Source organism: Microcebus murinus, chromosome 18, assembly GCF_040939455.1.
Source record: "Microcebus murinus isolate Inina chromosome 18, M.murinus_Inina_mat1.0, whole genome shotgun sequence".
NCBI lineage: Eukaryota > Metazoa > Chordata > Mammalia > Primates > Cheirogaleidae > Microcebus > Microcebus murinus.
This window is the reverse complement of record NC_134121.1, coordinates 58,266,509-58,286,855: the sequence shown is the minus strand read 5'-3', so window position 1 is coordinate 58,286,855 and position 20,347 is coordinate 58,266,509. Positions and strand designations below refer to the sequence as shown.

At 50.0% G+C, this 20,347-nt stretch overlaps 1 protein-coding gene across 2 annotated transcripts in view; it reads left to right on the top strand.

The window, feature by feature from the left end:
* Positions 1-19,699, top strand: part of RNF157 (ring finger protein 157) — a 78,673-nt gene extending 58,974 nt beyond the window's left edge. The window contains exons 9-20 of one of the 2 annotated variants that reach the window (XM_075994775.1): positions 621-692; positions 1,243-1,402; positions 1,600-1,712; positions 3,789-4,027; positions 4,874-4,982; positions 7,016-7,127; positions 7,591-7,763; positions 8,032-8,097; positions 8,968-9,016; positions 10,778-10,888; positions 14,947-14,987; positions 16,798-16,883. In XM_075994775.1, the coding sequence (XP_075850890.1) occupies positions 621-692; positions 1,243-1,402; positions 1,600-1,712; positions 3,789-4,027; positions 4,874-4,982; positions 7,016-7,127; positions 7,591-7,763; positions 8,032-8,097; positions 8,968-9,016; positions 10,778-10,888; positions 14,947-14,987 (1,245 nt within the window). In that variant the 3' untranslated portion in view covers positions 16,798-16,883. Of the gene's footprint in view, positions 1-620; positions 693-1,242; positions 1,403-1,599; positions 1,713-3,788; positions 4,028-4,873; positions 4,983-7,015; positions 7,128-7,590; positions 7,764-8,031; positions 8,098-8,967; positions 9,017-10,777; positions 10,889-14,946; positions 14,988-16,797 lie in introns of both variants that reach the window. The other variant, XM_075994774.1, reaches the window with a different exon arrangement.
* The last annotated feature ends 648 nt before the right edge of the window (positions 19,700-20,347 follow it).

The following is a 20,347-nucleotide window of genomic DNA, read 5'->3' as shown; positions in this document are numbered from 1 at the left end:
TAAGCCCTGACGTGGCTCAGGCTAGTGGGAGTGGGATGGGCTTTGGCACTTGGGGTTTTAAGGAACAGGGCCAAGAGGGGCAATTTTGCTGCACGTTGGGGATGGAGTGGCTTCACGGGGTGCACACGATCAGCCTCTCCGTCAAGGTCTTGCTGTCTCCCTTTACGTCCACAATTCTCCCCCTTTCCTTGCCCATTTCTTCTTCTCTTTATTTGTTTTTTTTTTTCCATTCCTTTATTTCTATAATGGCTGAACTTAAATTTTATTACATAGCTGATACTTATGTTTTGATACATATTCTTCCATCCTTTTTCTAGTCTATGCCTTTAACTGCCCAGAATACTGCACCCAGAAGGTGCAGTACAAGTATTATTGTTGCATTTGTGAAAGTTTATGTTCCCTATTGTATAACATGGTGGGTGAATTAAACATTTGATTTTCTTTCCCCTCTCAAAGAAAAAACATAAGTAAATAAAAGCATCCTTTACTTGTCTAGGCCTTTGATTTTTTTCATTGTGAATCAGTAGTCCTTGGTTACCAAAGGAGTCGGGGGTGGGGGGTCCTGCTCCTGTCTCTCAGTAGAGTCAGGCTGTCCTTGAACTTTTCTGTTTGCTGTTCAGGTAGATGGGGTCAGCTACCTCCTTCAGGAGATCTACGGAATTGAAAACAAGTACAACACACAAGATTCTAAGGCAAGTTTTATCCAAAATTCTGAATGTACTCTTCCCAGGAGGCAGAGAGAGAAATCCTCTGATAAAGCCAGGATCTAGGAATTTAATGAGCCAAACTCTGAAATCAGTTAGGTCCCAGAAGGATATTTTTCCTCATTTCAGATTATTATGCTGCTATCCCTTTGGAAATGAGGAAATAGGCTGGTTGGATTTATCTTGTGCTGTGGAGCTGTGTTCAACTGGGTTTCCTACCAGGGTCCTCTCCTTGCCGTTTCTCCTGTATCCGTGTGGCCTCCTAGGTCCCTCAGTTCACGCTGCCAGAGGGGACCAGGTCTGAGCCTCATAAGAGGAACTTGAGTTCTTAGTCCCATCCTCTCAACTTTAGAAAAACTCTTCCCAGAAGCAGTGAGACTAAGTAGGTGAAAACACTGGGTAAACTACAAAGTCCAATGTCAGTATAGATTTCGTCCTTATTGTCTCCTCAGCTCTTCAGCCAAGCTGCCTGGTAAACAGAGTGTGGGACACGAAGGGCTTTGTGTGTCTTTGGCTAAATTTCTGTCTCCCCGGCCAGGTGGCTGAGGACGAAGTGAGCGACAACAGTGCCGAGTGTGTGGTGTGTCTCTCGGACGTCCGGGACACCTTGATTCTGCCCTGTCGCCACCTCTGCCTCTGTAACACCTGCGCAGACACCCTGCGCTACCAGGCCAACAACTGCCCCATCTGCCGACTGCGTAAGCCCCAGAGCAGCAGGGGCACTGGAGGGCGGGAGTGAGGACAGGGGACACTTACAAAACCCCGAAGCACGTGCCGGCCGCTACTGGGGCTGGCAAGCATGTGAGCGCTGGGAGGGATCGCGGTTCTGTCTGGGCTCTTGTTCATCCTTAATCCTGCAGCAGGATGTCCTGACCGCCTGTTTTCCTCCTCATAGCCTTCCGAGCACTGCTGCAGATCCGAGCCATGAGGAAAAAATTGGGCCCCTTATCCCCAACCAGCTTTAACCCGATCATCTCATCCCAGACATCTGACTCTGAGGAGCATTCAGTAAGTTGCGCTTGGACCCGCAGCCCCTCTGAAGCAAATGATCTGGAGGGTCCTTGCTGGCTCCTTTTTACCTTTTGTCCTTCTTTAGGTGGCAGTGCAGCAGGGAATTAAACCTTGGCACGCTGAAGTCTTTAGTAGGCTGGCTGAAGTCACGTTCTGTTAAAACCAGCCAATATTACAATGGAAACTTGAATGCAGGTCATTAAAACCTCCCTTTTCTGCCTCGGGAACATGATGTCCAGTTAATATTTACCATTCCCGGAGCCATCTGCCTGCAGTTTCACTCCAGTGGGGCCCACCTCGAACTCCCCCAAGCAGAAACAAGCAGATGATTGTTTTTTATTTGAGTACAGTTTCCTATCTTTATCTGAATCCTTCAAGAAAGTAACTGCTCTCCTTTATTACATTTCATGGCTTCCATGACTGGGAGCCGAGTACACAAAATAATTGACCCCAGTTTCATAGTGGAAGTGTTAGTGTTAGGGTGAAACCTCAAAGCTTTGCAGTTACAGAATAGCAGATACTGTTGTTCTTTAGATTAAACCACCAGTGGGAGAGATTATTATTCAGTGAATGGTATTTGGATAATTAGTTAGCTATTTAGGAAGGAAAATCACTTTAGCATTTTACTCCTTACCAGATAACAAATAAATTCCAGCTGGAGTAACTAATTAACTATATTAAAAGCACAGCAAACCAAACATTAAAATTTAGAATAAGTTATAGATGATTATTTAGTTGACTTTAGATAGGCGAGGACTCTACGCTTAAAAGCAATGAAAAACTACAAAAAAAAAAAGAATCTCTAGATTTTACTATGTAAAAAGTTTAACACTTCGGAAGTCTTAAAAGGTGACCAATATTAAAATGAAAACAAAAAATTGCTTTTATTTTTTAAAGAAAACTACTTAGGCCAGACATGGTGGTTCACACCTATAATCCCAGCAGTTCCAGAGTCTAAGGCAGGAGCATTGCTTGAGGCCAGGAGTTCAAGACCAGCCTGGGCAATATAGTGAAACCTTGTTTCTATGAAAAATTTAAAAATGAGCTGGGCATGGTGGTGTGGGCCTGTAGTCCAAGCTACTCTGGATGCTGAGGCGGGAGGATCATCTAAGCCCAGGAGTTCAAGGCTGCAGTGAGCTATGATGGCATCACTGCACTCCAGCCTGGGTAACAGATTGAAAGACTGTCTCTTTAAAAAAAAAAAAGTTATTTACAACATATGTATCAGAAGATAGACTAATATCTTTGCCATAGATCATATTGAATAAAACAGTAGATAAATGGGCAAAGAATATAACCAAAAAATTCTCAAAAGAGGAAACATAGCTGGTTAATCATTTTCTAAACATTCAGCCACATTAAAAATCAGTGATATGCAAATTAAAATGTGATACCATTTTTCACCTTTCCTTGTTAAAGATTCTTTGTGCTGGCAGGGAAACAATCCAAATGAGTATTCTATATTGCTTGTTGAGTATAAACAGAAAAGGCATTGAAAACAAGACAGAACTGATATATATATATCAAGAGCCTTTAAAAACATTTATGCCTCCTAATCTAATGTCTAAGACTTTAATGACAAGAAAATAATCTGAAATAAGACTTATATACAAGGATATTCTTTCAAACATGTTTACAATAGGACATGTTGGACACAACTAAATACCCAACACTAGTAGAATAGTTAGGAAACATATGGAACCTATGAAAAGGGAATGGTTTCAAAAAGATAGGTTGTGCTCGGTGACTCACGCCTGTAATCCCAGAATGCTGAGAGGTCAAAGCAGGATCACTTGAGGCCAGAAGTTTGAGACCAGCCTGGGCAACATAGCAAGACCCTGTCTCTAATTTTAAAAAAAGAAGAATCTTATGTTCAGTGAAATAAGCAGGATATAAAATGATTATTTATAGATTGATCATAATTGCATAAACATCACAAAGAAGCTTTTCTTCCCAGACCCCCCCAGACCAGATGTAAAAGAAAATACTTTTTCATTGCAGAGTCGGGATCATAATCATGCCATAAAACAAAAAGGACTTCATTAATTTTTAATCTGTCTCTGATTCCCCTAGTCCTCAGAGAATATCCCACCAGGATATGAAGTGGTGTCTCTTCTGGAGGCCCTCAATGGGCCCCTCACCCCGTCCCCAGCAGTTCCTCCACTTCATGTGCTTGGAGATGGCCACCTCTCAGGAATGCTGCCATCGTATGGCAGCGATGGCCACCTGCCCCCTGCCAGGGCGCTCTCCCCACTTGACCGCCTGTCTGACTGCAGCAGCCAAGGACTCAAGCTCAAAAAGAGTCTCTCCAAGTGAGTAGCCAGCACTCAACCACATCACTCCCAGGATCCTTGATGAGACACTTTCCACCCGTCTTACCCCTCCCTGGACTCACATCCTGGGACCCCAGGGCAGAGTAGACCCTCTGAGCCGTTCCCACGACTGCTTGGCCAGAAGGTTATCCCATCCTTAAGAGATGAAAATAAGATAATATGTAGGTACTTAGGAGAATTTGGCTTAGACAAACCTCTCATGTGTTCTTTTTTTCACGAGAAAGGGACAAAGGTACAGGGAAGAGGACATCGAGCACTTGCACAGGGTCATTCAGGCCCCTGGGAGCATTGTGGAGTCCAAAGACTGAGAAACCTGGTGATCCGTACCTCTTAAACACTTAAGTCCAACAAGGCACAAATCATGATAAGGCTTCTGTGGTGGAATAAAGGAGGGTATTTTACAGATGTAAATATTGAGACCCTAAAAATGTCAGTGGTTTTTCCCAAGTTCACACAGCAATTCATTGAAGGAGCTAAGGGTAAAACTTGAAGAGTTTCTGACGCCCAGCAGAAGTCTCAGCCCCTCCCTCGTGCTGTTTCCCACTCTCCAGTCCTTCCAGCCTCTAGAGCCAGCCACTCAGGAGGCTGAAGCAGGAAGATCATTTGAGTCCAGGAGTTTGAGTTCAGCCTGGGCAACATAGCAAGACCCCATCTCAAAAACAAACAAACAAACAAACAAACCAAAAGGATCTAGGTTTCCCCTTCAGCTTCCTCTTTACAGCAGTTGTCCTCTTCCTGTGAGGTCTGGTTAGCAAGAGTGCAGGGTAAGTTCTGTTCTTTAAATGGACATTGGATGTAGCTGCTTTTTCCTCTGGACTTTTACAGATCCGTTTCCCAAAATTCTTCTGTGTTACATGAAGAGGAGGACGAGCGTTCCTGCAGTGAGTCAGAAACACAGCTTTCTCAGAGACCGTCAGCCCAGCATCTCGGAGAGGTAATTTATGTCCCTCTCCTTTCATGGGCGTTGGACTCCAGGAACTGTCCTCCTACCTTTATGGCTCTCCAGGTCCCTCTGCTTCCATTCATTCACCAAACACCTTTGCAACATCCTCTGAGGTAGCGGCAAAGGTTTCCTTAGATTCATTTATTCATCACTGTTTGGAGCCTGTATTATTTCCCAGGCACTGTTCCATATGCTGAGAATAGTAGCAGTAGGAAGCTACGAAAGTCCCTGCCCTCGTGGAGCTTATATGCTCACTATAGGGGTGGGGGTAGACGCAAAAGACAATAAGTAAAAAAATGTACGTGTGTCGGATGGTGCTGTGCAGCAGAATAGGGGAAGGGAGTGTGGAGGCTAGAAGTGGGGGTGCCATTTTTAAAAACTGGTGCAGGGCTGGGCACCGTGGCTCACGCCTGTAATCCTAGCACTCTGGGAGCCCGAGGCAGGAGGATTGCTTGAGCTCAGGAGTCCGAGACCAGCCTGAGTAAGAACAAAACCCCGTCTCTACTATAAATAGAAAGAAATTAGCCAAAAAATCTAAAAATAGAAAAAAAAAATTAGCTGGGCACAGTGGCACGTGCCTGTAGTCTCAGATACCTGGGAGACTAAGGCAGGAGGATCGCCTAAGCCCAGGAGTTTGAGGTTGCTGTGAGCAAGGCTGACGCCACAGCACTCTAGCCCAGGCAAAAGAGTGAGACTCTGTCTCAAAGAAAAAAACAAAAAAAAAAACTGGTGCAGGAGCAGAGACCGAGGGCGGTGAGAGGGCGAGCTGTACAGACACGTGAGCAGAGAGGCTCCGGGCCTGCAAACAGTGAGTGGAAGCCCTGGGGGAGGTGCTGGGACGCCAGTGTGTGGAGTGGAAGGAGACTGGAATTTTCTACCCTCACATACTTTACTTAACAGAGGTTTATTACTCACTATAGGGCAGGAGCTAGGCACAGCGGTGCATAGGACGCTAATAAAGTGGTCCCTACCCTTAGGAGCTCAGGTCTAGCTGGGACAGAAAAGGTGCATGAAGAGCAACGCCATACCTGGCATGTCGCTGTTGCTTTGTTAAATGGAGGAATGAATGAATTTTAAGTATAGAAAGAAGTGTGCCCAAAACAAGGGCAATAAAGTGCTGTGGACAAGATTATTGTAAGTGGAGGAAATCAGAAAAAGTGTTATAAGGAGTAGCATTTGAGCTGAATCTTGAAATTTTTTAGACATGAAGAGAAAAGTGAGAGAAACATCCAGGTGGCAGGGACAGTGCACCCAAGGCCAGGCGGGAAGTCGGGCTTGGAGCAGGCCAGGGACACAGTGGGGGCTCTGCTTCCCGAGGCCCCCTGAGAGCAGTGTGGCCCGGACTAGACAGGAGACAGGCCAGCTAGCAAATGGCTTCAGTAACCCAGGCAGGAGGGAATGCCTAAACTAGCTAAAAGAGGGCCTCCGGGAAGGAGGAGGATTATGGAGATACAGCCATGGAGCTTTGCATCTGCCGGGTGGGTGAGGCTGTGTGCCCAGGAGCCTGGCAGTAGGGGTCGGGAGCAGAGGTGGGGCGTGGGAGGAGCAGCAGGCAGGAGCCAAGGCAGAGTTTGTTTTATTAATAGATGATGGAGCTGGAACTAACTTGGCGTCCACGTGGAGAGTTCCCATAGGCAGTGAGGCCTCTGCTGGTTTTGTATTCTTTTCCCTTAGAAGGAAAGCTGATCATAATCCTGGGGAAACCTGGGGTGTCCCCATGTCACAGCTGCTGGGTGACCTGTGTCACCTGAGCTGCAGTCTTTGTACAGCCCCGGCAGATGCTGTGCCTCAGGCAGGAGGTGCTGACTGAATTTAGTGCCTCCCCTGGGAGACAGTCGTTCCAGGCCTGGGCTAAGAAGTGAGGACAGAAGAGAAGCCGCAGCCTCTGCATGCCACATAGTCCCTCCCAGTGTCCCCTTTCCTCTCATCCCTACTCAGAACCACCCCTCTGCCCTAACCCCTTTCTTCCAGCACGGTTGGCTTGTGCTTACTACGTGTCCCCTTGTGTCCCCCACACCCCCCAGGAATGTGGTGTGACTCCAGAAAGTGAGAATCTCACCTTGTCGTCATCGGGAGCTATTGACCAGTCATCTTGCACGGGGACGCCCCTCTCATCCACAATCTCCTCCCCAGAAGGTACATGAGGGAGCAGGGAGTGGCTGCCTGTCCTTTCCCCTTAACCACGTCCACAGCTGTCCTGGCATTTCCTCTGGGAATGGACTTGGGTGCAGCAAGCTAGTGTCTGAGGTGCATGACCACATAGGTCCAGCTTGAGAGGGAAGGGGCCTTGCTCCTACAACAGCGGAAGGATGGGACAGAGCTTGCCTGTCGCTAGGGGAGAACTGGTTCTCTTAGTCCCAGCCCTGTCATTATGTCATTATGACAGGGCAAAGCAAATCCCTGGTCCCTGAGGTTGAGTTCTGAGCTCCAAAATATAAAGGAGGAGAATCTTGGAAAACCTCAAACCTAAAACCTTTTTTAGGGGAGGGCAAGATGTACTTCTCACTGCCTGAGCGCAGGGCGAGAGCTCTGCTCCCCAGGAACCGTGCAGAAGCTCTGCCTGACCTCCAGGCTCCTTCCTCCACCCCTGTCTCCAAAGGCCCTGCCAGCAGCAGTCTGGCCCAGTCTGTCATGTCCATGGCGTCCTCCCAGATCAGCACCGACACCGTCTCCTCCATGTCCGGCTCCTACATTGCCCCCGGCACTGAAGAGGAGGGAGACGCTCTCCCTTCCCCCCCAGCTGCCAGCCGGGCCCCCTCAGAAGAAGGAGAGGTAAGGGAAGGGCACGGGGACCGCCCTGGCTTCTCTGTGCCTTGTGCGCATGACCAAAGTGGCCTCATCCAAGGTCTGCCGGGCTGGGCTGCATAGCCAGGGTGCTGGAAGGAGTCCTGTGCAAAACAAGGCTGTCCCTTGGATGGGACTCTTCTATTCCTCCCCAGTTTTGTACTGAAGAAGACGTGGGTTTGGGTTTGCTGTTGTTGAAAGCTTGACAGGAGAGTCTGTGACAACTGCACCCTTGGACTCTGTTGCTCTTTTGCAGGGGCTGCCAGCAGAGTCTCCAGATAGCAACTTTGCTGGCCTGCCAGCCGGAGAGCAGGACGCAGAGGTAACCCTGACGGCAGCCAGAGCAACCGCTGGCCTTGGCTGGGGATGCCCATTAGGACAGGGTGGAGGCCGTGCTGAAGGAGCCTTCCTGGGTAGCGGGCCTGGATCGGTTAGAGGTGGACAGCGGGTAGAGATAAGAGCAGCCGCACGCTGGCCTGTGGACGTCCAGTGAGCAGAGGCACGGGCTTCAGTGCGGTGGGTGTGGAGTGGGTTCAGGGGGGGGACTTTTCCTGTCAGACCCTGGACCTTGAGAATGTGTTATCCTTCATCCATCTAGTGAGTATTTACACAGGGGGACTGTGTCCCAGCTGCTCCCTGGCTCTGGGGCCCAGACAGAGCTGAGTACGAGGTTTCTGCCTGACCCCACCCACTTTGCCTAAACAGGAGCCCCGTCCAGCAGGCAGGCAGGACTGCGGTTCATGTGAGAAGTGCCCTGACTGCGGTATCTGTGGAGCGTCGGGGAGTGCCAGCTCACAGCAAGGGCTCTAGAACTTTTCTTGGACCAGATGCTCTCAAAGTAGTATCTGGATAGAGTTTGGGACCCTAAGGGATTTCTGAAAGTCTTTTGATCTCAAGATTTGCTTTTTTACTTAATAACTTTTATCTTGGCCTTAGAGAAACCATATCAGCTAAGTTATTAACAAGGGTGTCCCTGACAGACTGCATATTGGTACGTGGCTCAGACTTCATCCCTGTGGGCTGCCCATCTGCCTCTGCTCTGTCTCCTGGGCATGTCAAACACGGTGGGAAATGTGTGCTATTGACGTAGGCCCTGGAGTTCAATACCATTAAGATGATTAGTTCTGTTTTAGCCGATCGATTTACCGATTTTGCTGCTGGATAGACTCATGGGGCCTTCCTTCTGTCCTAGGGAAATGATGTTATAGAGGAAGAGGATGGATCGCCCACACAAGAAGATGGTAAAAGACCTGGTCCTTTGCTCCCTTTTATTATGTTTCTTTCCTGGGTGTTCTTTAAAAGGTAGAGAGGGAGGTGCCTGTATGAGTCGGTGGCACTGCCCAGTTGTGTGGCAGTTGGGAGACAGGTTGACTTCTTGATGGCATAGCAAAGCAGGCAGGCTACTGATGACCTCAGTGACCTCCCCAGCTCTTTCTGGGACTCAGAGCCAAGGACATCAGGGTGAGGATGCTGCAGAAGACACATGTAGCTCTGGGTTTACCTTGAGTGGGCTCTGAAGCCTTCTGGGCAGTCCCATCGCCAGCCTCCTGCTGCAGGTTCCTACCCGAGTCCCTCAGAGCTGCCGCGGTGGCTCAGATGTTGAGCAGCCGTGGCAGTGTCTTCACTGGGGAGGAAGGACCATTTGGCAGCTGGTCAGGTTTTGCTCTAATGAGGAAATTGGTCAACATTCCTGTAAAAGGGGGCTCTTGGGAGCCAGCAGGCACGGCAAAGGAACTAGATCCAAGTTTCTTTAGCAGCTCAGCTTACGCCAGTGTTTTGTAGGCTACATGATGGTTTTCTTTACCGTATTCAGGCCTCAGCTATACCTTCAGCTGAAGAATTTTATTTCCAGTCGGGCTAGGAGAGAAGGAGTGGTCTGCAGAGCAGGGAAGCAGGAGGAAGAAGGGGGGCAGGAGAGTCACCCTGCGCAGGGAACAACACGTGTTCCTGGCAGCTGACTCTTTCCTCTGCTGCTCTGAGGCGCCTCCCGCAGGGGCACCTCCAGAGCACACGTGTGCCCGGCCTGGACGCAGATGTGCCAGCAGTCGTCATCCAAGTTGCTTCTGCTTTAGCGCTGGCCATTGCTTGGGAGGTGCATGCGGGCTTGACGGCTCCCGCCTGGCCAAGGAGCCTGAGGAGAGGTGGCCGCCAGGGGTGGGCTCCTCAGCTCCCACGCACCAGCCCGGAGGGTTTGGAGTTTCACGGACTCGGCCGATGGTTTCCGTGCTCAAGGCTCCAGAGTTACCCTCTGCGATTGTTTCCCCCATAACACATTTGCTTCTAAAAGTTCCGTGTGGCCAGGAGTGTCACCTGCTGTTCCCTAGCCCACGTGGTGGATTTATGTTTTCTTCTCTCCTTTTCACCAAGAAAAAAAGAGGAGAACTTGACAAAATCACTTCTAAAACTTTTCCCTTCCCATCTTACATGTCTGTAGATTTCTGGTCAGTCACTTAAAACTTACTCAAAATAACAACTCAGGTCTCAAAGGAAATCAAGTCATAATTTTGCAAATGTGGCCATTCTGACTGATATGCAAAATTATGGAACCTAAGACCTTTAGTTGTTATTTTATGTACTTACCTTGCAGAGACTTGTGGTCCTAAACACACCCGCCCGAGGCAGACACAGGCATGAGCAGGGTGACTCCTCCCTGGCCTTCTCCAGCTGGTGCCAGCCTGGCCTCTGCCCAGCGCTGCTCTCTGCGGGGTTCTCAGTGGAGCCTGTGTCCTGCAGCGTCCTCGGTGATCTGACTTGTTAGGGGACAGCAGATCAAAAGGTGCCAGTTAGAGAAACAGAACAGGAGAGCTTGAGAACACAGACATGCCCACACAATTTGACTCCTTTTTTTGTCCACTCTTTACCCACTTAATTACTGTCTTTTTTATTTTAACATATGATTTGATTTTTTTTTTTTGTCTCCATCCTTAAGACTTTTATTTTAAGGACAGCAAAGCGATTAAAACACAGCCAGTCCCTCTCTAACTGCATTAACTCCGTTACAGGCCAAAGGACATGCGCATTTCTAGGTATGGAGTGTGACAATAACAATGACTTTGACATCGCAAGCGTGAAAGCACTGGACAATAAGCTGTGCTCTGAGGTCTGCTTACCCGGTGAGTGGCAGTCTGCTGAACATGAACTTGGTGGGAGACAATCCCTCTGCTCTTACCCCTGCTCTTACCCTGATACACCCATCTCCTGCCCTGCAGTTCTTGCCAAAAAGTCCGAGGTGTGCTAAGTGCTGGAGACCAGTTGCTGAAAGGAAGTGAGAAGGTCTGGGGAGAGTCCTTGATTTTTTTGCAGAGAGCAACCCCTGCTCTGAGTGAGAATATTAGGGTAGGAAGAAAGTAGCAAAACTTGCTCTCCTTATGATTTGGCCTGATCTTGAACCCCCGCCATGACAATCTTGCCGATACCATATCAGGTGCCTGGTCTTGTTTTTATCAACAGGAAGTTTGAGCAGATAAAACACCACCTCTATACGAAAGTCTTGGAAAGATGGCCTGAGCTCTTTAAAAATGACGCCATAGCTCCTTAGAAAAAACGTGTTTCAGTTAGGATCAGAGAGGAATATGAAAGCCAGCATTTTATAGGCGAGGAAAGGGCTCTGTGATCAGTGAGCTTTGGGTTACCATGTGCATTGTACGTGCTAGATTTGGATCCCAATGGAGAGGTCTGGGGTCGAGGGTGACTGCTCCCCGGAGTCCCAACTTTAAATTTGATCAGGTTGTCAGTGTGCCTCTTGTTCCTTCTCGTGATACTAAACTGAATCTAGGAGAATTCCTTATAAAGGAGCCATGTTAATCACACTTTGAGCACTGACCTCCTCCTACTCCATGTGCTCATTCAAGGACTCCAAGAACCACTTTTCTAAAAGCCAAGTCTTGCCCAAGTGGACTCAGTCAAATGTCCCCTCCTAGTTTCACTGCAGAGATTGTCCTTCACACTGTACTGACTGTAATCCTCTTAAACATTCCCTGAATGAAGATTGACGTCAGCTTCAGAACAGCCACATCATGGGTCCAGTGCTTTACTCGCTCAGCGACGTGGCTGGAGGTGTTGGAGCCACATGACCTCCGGTGGTTGCCACTCTCCATCCGCCTGTGCAAGACACGGCCCCAGCACGCTCTGGCCCCACACAAGCTTGTGGCAGGGGAAGCTGGAGTTCTCAGGAGACACTTTCTCCAGCCTTTCAAAGGGCTCCTAAGTTATTTTCTCTTCAGTTTGTCCTGAAGATACTGCCCAGGTCTCTTAATCTTCAGTGAGGCCAAAGGAAGAAGTATCAGTTCACCTGCTTCTCCTGCACAGGCCTAGGAAAGACCCTGTCCCTGCCTGAGCATGGAGGAGGGAGCATGGACCATGTGGCCAGCCTCCTGCCATTTAGGCCTGGACTGGAGCTGCTGGGCCCAGGGTCCACATCACTCCCTGCCTTGCCACTCCTGACCTTGCTTCTGTCTGTCCGTTTGTGTTTCACGTCATTTTGTCAAATGTAAATCTGTCTGTCTGATTTGTTTATTTTTTTAAGCTCATTTCTGTTATCTAGACTTAGTATGAAAGTTCATGTTCACTCTGTGCCAGCACTGTCCTCCCTGCCTCTGCTTAGCCCGACACCAAGCTTGCTGGGCGTGCACACACCTGGGAGGCTCTTGCTTAGGGCTGAAAGCAAGGTTTTCCTTTAGAAGGGGCAAGGTCCTGTATTCAACATACTAAGATTTTCTAAGAAAATATTCATGAGATGAGACTATATTAATTTCTGTTCAACAAAAATGGGGATGTTTCTGTGGCAAGGATGATGGGAAGGATTTGCCTTTGACTGGCATCCTTGGTCAATAGTTGGGTAAAGAGAGTATCTCTGCCCTAGCTCTGCCCTGTGTCTGTGGCAGCTCTACACTGGCTATCCTCTCCCTGGGCTCCAGGAGGGAAATCTAGGTCTCTGCCTCCCTCAAGGGACTCCCCAACTCACCCCTAGTTTTTGGCAGAGGGAGCTGCTGGGAATTATTTTAGCCAACAGTGCTGGTAGAAACTGAGCTTATTCCTTCTACTTCCTCCTCTTCCTAACTCCCTCTGGCCAACCTTCTTGTTGGTATTTATTCCACTTAGGGGACCGTGGGAGGGGAATTGGAAGAAAGCAGCCTTGGGGTTCATTCATTATGGTGATTTCTGGAGCCAGCTGTTTTGAGATGATACTGGGTTCACGTTTGGGCCAGACATGCAATCAAATGCTATGGCAGCTGTCGGGACAGGGAGGGACTCAGGTATAAGCACGTTAAGTGTCCATTGTATCCTCACTAGAGGTCCCAAGACCTCTGGTTCCCCCTTTACCAGAGAGGGGAAAGCGTATCTTCTCACTGAGCAAAATCTGTGTTCAGATTTCCACCCTGCAGTGGAGATGCCCACAGGCTGCCGTGGCTCCCCACTCCTCTCTCCATCGGGACAGCTGCACACGCACCTGGTCTCTGCTTGAGTCCGTTTCTCTCTTCAAGTCGGTGTCACTCCACGGAGGGCCGATGAGAAGCAGAGCCCACAAAGGGAGAGCACAGGCTGCTCCATGTGCTCTACCAGGAGACCCAGCTGGTGGCGAGGATTGAGAACCATGGCAGTTCTCATCCTCACCACTGTAGTCACACTTGTGAGAGGCTTAGCAGCACCTGTGTCATTCCAGTCCCCCTCCTATGAAGCTTCTGAGTCTTCCTGGGCACCAAGACCAAGGGGGGATTTCTGGTTCTTCACTTGCAGGGGGGAAGCGTGTTCTGAAATTTTTTCTGAAGGGTTCTGGAAGGGGGAAAGCTCAGTGGATGGAAATGTAGCGGTAAGATTAGAATGGTGAGACCACTCTAAGTAGAGGTGACACCAAGGAATTCAGTGGATAATTACACAAGTGGCAGGATGGTGATCAGAGTGAGTGATGGTTCTGTGAGAGGCTCTGAGTAGTGTACGTGATGGAAAAAGGCAAATAATCTGGGTCTTTTTAGTGGAAATACAAATACAATTTTTAAATGACTGTATTATTGCACAGGAATGGGTATATCCAGTTAAATCTAAAAATGCTTGTAGAGGCCTGAAATTTAGTTCCCACCTCTCTTTGAGCCTTGTAACGCAAGACCAAGATGCTGCTAGGAAAGTTTGCACTTCGTGGACACTAAGGAAAAATTCGAATTAAGTTTTTCTTTCCCCTGGAGAGAAACTCTATAAAGACAACTGAATTACTAGTCCTTAAATTTAATTAATGGCTTAGTAGAGGCAGGAAAGAGGCAAAACTTCCCCAAATGTGCTCCCAATATCTACCTCTAGAGGTCACTTCACTCTCCCATTTCTAAGTCCTCAAAACAGGAATTGAATGGAAAGCACCTTTATCCATCTCCCTCCAAGGATTTTAAATCTCTGAGCTCCATTTTCTGGCCGGAGGGTCCTGGATTCAGCCAGACAAAATGGTGGCACTCGCTGCAGAAGCTTCCCCTGCATGCCAGGCTCACTGCCTGCAGTCACCACTGTCTAAATGAGGCTGAAGGGAGAGCAGCCGCAGGGCTTTGCTGTGGGCCCTTCAGAGTCCTTTCAGGGAGAAAGGGGGCTTCATTCTTGCTGCAGATCTCCCCTCATCACAGACTGTACCAAGAAGCCAGGGAGGGACAGGCACAGTGGCTCAATCCTGTAATCCTAGCACTCTGGGAGGCCAAAGCAGGAGGATCACTTGAGCCCAGGAGTTGGAGGTTGCAGTGAGCTACGACGAAGCCATTGCACCCTACCCAGGGCAGCAGAGTGAGACTCTGCCCCCCTCCTTAATAAAAGAGGAAATTGAACCCCTGTCCTCACTACATTCTGCTTAAAAAAAAAAAAAAAAAAGGAAGAACCCAGAGGGAACAGACTTCAGATTTGAGGGTTGAGTCTCTTCCACAAGGAACCGATTTTCAGCCCTGGCTAAGGCTTCTGGAATGGTGGAGTTTGTAGCAAGGACCCCTGTGAATTCAGAGTCAGGAAGTCTCTCTGGGCAGCCTCGCAGTCCCAGCATTTCATGACGTGCTGGTGGTGGCGGTGGCGGCGGTGGTGGTGGTGGTGTTACTGCTACTGTTGTATGTGTGTGTGTGTGTGTGTGTGTGTGTGTGTGTGTGTGTGTGTGTGTGTGTGTGTCTTCTCTCTTGTTTACCATTTGCTTTTGGTCTTTCCTACTGAACAGCCGCAGTTCCGGAGTCCTGCCCCATAAACATTGAGGAATAGGTATGAGATCTACCAAATTATATAAATGAATGGACAGCCTATTTTATTTGGGGTTCCTAGCTTAAAAGGCAATATTGCCTTATATTCATCTTGCCACATTAGGAGGGGAAGAGCACCTTTGAGTCATGTCCCAGGGTCCAGTGCCCCCAGGGAGTAAAGATCCCAAATCCAGTTGGGGTGTGAGGGAGAGGTGCCTCAGACTTTCCTGTTCTAGTCATTTCTCTCCCCCTGGCGTCCACCACCACAGCCTATTATGAGACTATTAGGATGGATTGTCACACCTTAGCGGGAAATAAGCAGTTTAGACCTGGTTACCCCTGGTGCCGTTAAAGGTTTCGTGTCCTGGACTGGCCTGAGGTAGGCCCTGGACACCTGCGAGTGGCCTCCCTCAACCTCAGGACTGCACTCTACAGCTGGTCGGCCCTGCCCACTGAACGAGTCCTCTGACGGGCCAGGCTCTGTGCCAGGCTCCGGTGTGCACCAGTGAGGACGTCGCCACCTCTGCCCAGGAGGAGCGTACGGTCTAACGGAGGATTCAAGGATGCAGCAGTTTCCGCAGTGTGGGGCAGGCTGTGGGGAGCACGCAGGGCGTCCTCTGGCCCCCAGGTGCCTTGGAGGGGAGGACACTGGGAGACAAAGTTCCAGAGGCCCACGGGGACCAAAGGAGGAAATGCCTTCCCTCACCCCAGGGAGCCAGGGCTTGCTCCCCAGGGCAGAGGTGGCTGAGGCCCTGCCTTCCCTCAGCAGGGGGAGCTGGGCGCTGGAGAGCAGGAGGAGGCGTGGGGAAGAGATGAGGGTGGCCTGAAGGAGCACAGTCTGTCCCAGAGCCAGGTGCTCTGCCAGCTCCCTCCTGTGATCTCCTTTGGTCCTCACAGCAAGCCCATGAGCCAAGTACTTCTCTCCCATTCAATGGATGAGAAAACCAAGGCTCAAAGTAAAGTGATGTGCGCAGTATCACAGTCAGTTTATCGTAAACTGGGAGTGAAGCCCCAGTCAGTGCGACTAAGGATTTAGTCACATGACTAGGCAGGGTGCAAACAGGAGGTGGTGGTGGGTTGGATACAGAGCACAAAGGAGGGAGAAGCACCGAGAATGGGTTTCTGGTCGGGCAGCTGCTGCTCCTCACACAGGGTGGCAGCAGATTTGTGGCAGGAGGATGAGTTCAGTGCTGGTACCTGTGGGACTCCAAGGTTCTCGGGCTAGTGCCGCCTGGGCTGATGGCACCAGCTGATAGCAAACCTCTGCCTGCTGCTCAGGTGCAGGGGGAGATGAAGAGCAGTGGGTGTGGGGGAGGGGTGTTAGAGCCTTGTGCTGTCCCTGCAGGATGCCATTCTGTCCCAGGCTCCATGTGGGGTGGCCAGCCCCTTCCTGCCCCACCTTGGTTTCCACAGAAAACACTAACACTTTGGGCCTGAACAAACCTACTCTCCTCTCCCCGCACTTCGTCCTGCCCTGATAAAAACAGCTCAGCGAAGCCCTGTCTCTGTGTCCTTGTCCGTGTCCATCATCGCATACAGGCACACTTCAAACCCCAGTAATTAAGGCGCAAAAGTGGAGCCTAGGGCAAGTTCACAAAATAAGGAATAGCTTTTGTGTCCTCTGTCCGGGAGCCACAGCAGCAATGACAGTACACAGCCCCTGCACCGTCGCGCCTGCTTCTCCCCATTCTTTCCTCGTGTGCTGTGGCTTCTGCCCTTATAGAGTTTCAGGTCCCACGCATCCTGCTAGCTTCCTGGGCCGCCCTGCTGGAGACATCGTCTAGACATGGCCAAAGGTCCAGCTCCTGTAACCTTCACTTTCTCTTCCCCAGGTACCTGGCAGGCTGATGACAACGTTGTCACTCGTCGGAACACCCAGCACCGGCGCCTGTCATCCAGCAGCCTGGAGGACCCCGAGAATAGGCCCTGTGTGTGGGGTCCTTTGGCTGTCTGAGAGCCCCAGCCGCTGTACCGGGCTCCCGTCTTGCCCTCACGTTCCCTCCATCCTCACGGGGCTGCAGGCCTCCTGGGCATCCTCACCGAGACACGTGTAGACTGTTTATACTCATGCGAAAGCTGGACGTTGAGTTCTGCCCACTCCTCCCAACCTCGCCTCCTGTAACCATGGTCCTTCCCCTCTCAGAGGGACTGGAAGCCCTCCTTTCCTTTCTCCTTGTGGGCTGAAGCCACTCAATGAACTGCAGCTCATGAGACCCTTTGCAGAGACTCTCTGGAATGTTCCCGCTGTATGTTAACGTTCAGGTGGAGCTGAGGTCCACAGGCTAGTTGTTTCTTACACATCTTTTTTCTCCTTAAGGGGTAAACTAAGAAGACTTGGAGTTTTGGCAGCTGTCTTACAAACATCCATCTGGCATTTTCTGGTCTCTGGCACATCATAACCAACTTGAAACCCCACTTGGGCTGGGGTCGGGGGTGGTTCCTGGGACAAGGGAGAGCCATACTGCACTATACATGGAGTTTCCCTCCGTAAGCGCTAGGAGCTCCTTTCTCAAGGAAAAGAGAAATGGTAGCAACCAAAAGTTGGTTAAAAAAATTCTTCCTTCTAATAGCAGAGCTCATCTCCTGTGCCTCTTGTGCCTGTCTGTTTGGGGAGGAGCCCTTGAACCTGAGAATCCTGTTAAGATGATTACCCTTAAGGAGCATTTCCCTGGTCAGGTACGTTCAGGAAGGCCTGGAACACCATCCTAAGGTGACACCTCAAGAAACACGTTTGTTGACCACCTCCATGTGCCAGGCACTGTGTGAGGAGCTGTCGTGTATTGCTGTATTTCATCCTCACCTAGCCCTGGAAGGTGGGATTCTTACTGCTATTTCCCCCAACTCTGCCCCTTTATTAATGGTCGAAGAAACAGACTAAGAGAGGTATGGACCAGTGATTCTCAAGTTGGTGCCCGGGACCCCCAAAGGCAGTGGTGGAGAGCACTGGACTCAGTCCAGGCTGCAGCCTGGGGCCAGCAGCCATGGTCTGGAGGCTGGAGCCTGGGCCTTTGCCTCCAGGACCCTCCCCGCCCTTCATGTGTTACTCCCGTCTTCCAGATCTGCTGAGCCTAACCAGTGAAGGGGGAGATAGAGCCCTCCACATGCTCATTAGCAATTAAGAGATATCGTTCCATTCATGTCCCAGCCTCCACCCCGTGTAAGGCACATAAACAGAACCCTGAAACAGCATGGCTAGCCTCTAAGTTGGTGGCTGTTAAACTCCTTTCTCAACACTGGTGTTATCAATGGATCCCACACGGCTCTTGGAAGGTTGTGCTGTCTACTTGCTTTTGGAAAAGGTGGTTGTTTAGTGAGACATGAGATTATTCTGGAAGCAAAGTTAGAAACAACAATGATTTGTAAGGTTGAGATATGGGAGAGCATTACAGGCTATGCCCATTGTGGTAAGCTGTTTTAGGATTTGGGATTGTTACCCTGGAAAAGCTTTTCAAGACCATTTCCAAGGCCGATAGCCTCAAAAAGAGCCCAAAGGGTCGTTTACACCTTCTGTGTAGCTGCAGAGGCCAGGAGTGAGATGAATGATGGCTGTTGCTGCCTAGCGGTTGTGGCTCACGGCCTGCCCTGGTGGAGGGGAGCCTGTCATCTACCTAGTCTGAAACACCACAGTGGACCCTACAGGTTCAGGCCTCACCTAATGTCCTTTCCTTCCCCCAACATTCTTACAGCCCCTTTCATAGTTAAGATTTAAGCCAGTATAAATTGAGCAATAACCCCACTTCCTGATTTCCTTAGATTATGAGCCCCAGAAGCACAAGGCAACAGGGAACTTCCCTTACTCTGGGGTGGTAGCACACAGAGCCACCTCCTGTCCCCAGCAGGTAGTATTCGCAGTGTGGTGTTACCTGGGAGGATGGAGGAAGGAGCCTAGATGAAGGAAATTCAGGTAAACAGTAGCCACAGTGGCCAGGACCCCTAAGAGGAAGCTGTTATCTTCACCCCTTCTTGGAGGGTGTGTCCTCCCTCCCAGTAAGGGCTCAGCCTCTCCTACCAAGAGGCAGAAGGATTCCTCAAGGCCTCAGTTCCATATCCAAGACATACCTAGGTTAGAAATGCCCTTTGATCCTGGTTTCTCTCTCTCTCTCCCTCTCTCTCCCCCCTCCTCTTCTCTTTCTCTGTCCTCTTTGTTCTGATTTAGCTCTTTGACAAGCAGAAATATCCCATCCCGGGGGGTTGGTGCTCAGTCAGCCTGATGAGGGCAGGTCAGCTGCCAACTCTTCCGCCCTAGTCTGTCTAGAGACATCGTCACATGGTCGGTTCACCCAGAGAGAGGGTGGGGCCTGACTCCTCCCGTGAGGGCTCAGACTACCTGTGAAGGCCTGGGGCTGCTTCGTGCCACACTAGGTCTATGCTCCCCCATAGCCTTTGGGTGATGTGATCCTGGCCTCCTCACAGTCTTTCTTCCTCCTACTCAGTTCTCTCCCACCAGAGTTTATACCCGCTCTGGGGCATTTCCTGGGCACAGCCCCACATGCTTTAAGCCTTCTCACCCTGGGGAGTTAGGATCCTGCCCACCTGGTGTTGGCATTCTGGTTGCTCACTTTGCTTTAGGGTCTGCACACCTGGTGTGTGCATGTGTATAGTGTTTATGCCATCTGTGTACCCCTTGCTCCCTGGAGTACACTCGTGCGCACACTATAGTGGGGACATCAAGGATGCAATATTTATGGATTGCTGCATGATTCTTAAAAATGAATAAAACTGTTTACAAGGGAAGGAGAACTATTAACTGCAAAGTGGGCTTATGTGTGAAAGTTTCTGTCCAACTTTCTCCAGCACTCTTTAATATTTTTAGTCAAGAGGATCTAGAGTTGGAGGAGTGGGAGAGGCAAGGGGTAAGGAAAAGTATGTTCCTGGCTGGAAGTTGACATGCCATTGCCTGGCTTTCTGCGAGGCCTTCCCGGCACCAGGCTTCCCAGCCCTGTGCTCCATCCAGCTCCTGGGCAGAGGCTGAGCAGGCAGCCCAGCCCCCACCTCGGCCTCTGCAGCCGCCTTAAACCGGAGAACTTCCAACACTGCAGCTCCTCAATAATTAAAGAGCAGGAAAGCTGGTGACAGGAGGGAGGCCAGGGGAAGGGAGGAGGGAGGGCCACAGTCTCCAGTGCTCCTCGACCCTTAGTCCCTGTCACTTAAAGGTTGGTGAAATTAACGGGGCAAATGATCCCGTTAGGGAATTTTGTCGAGTCCATGACCTATGAGTTTTACCCACGGGCTCTGCTTCCTCAGCTATCTGAAAGGAAGGACTGCACTTCTACAGAAACCTCTGGAAAGTCAGCTTACAGAACCCTACTCAGGATACGCATGGTAGGGAGCTGTTTACTGCGAACCCCTGGATTACCCTCCCCGCCACGGTGTGTCTGCGAT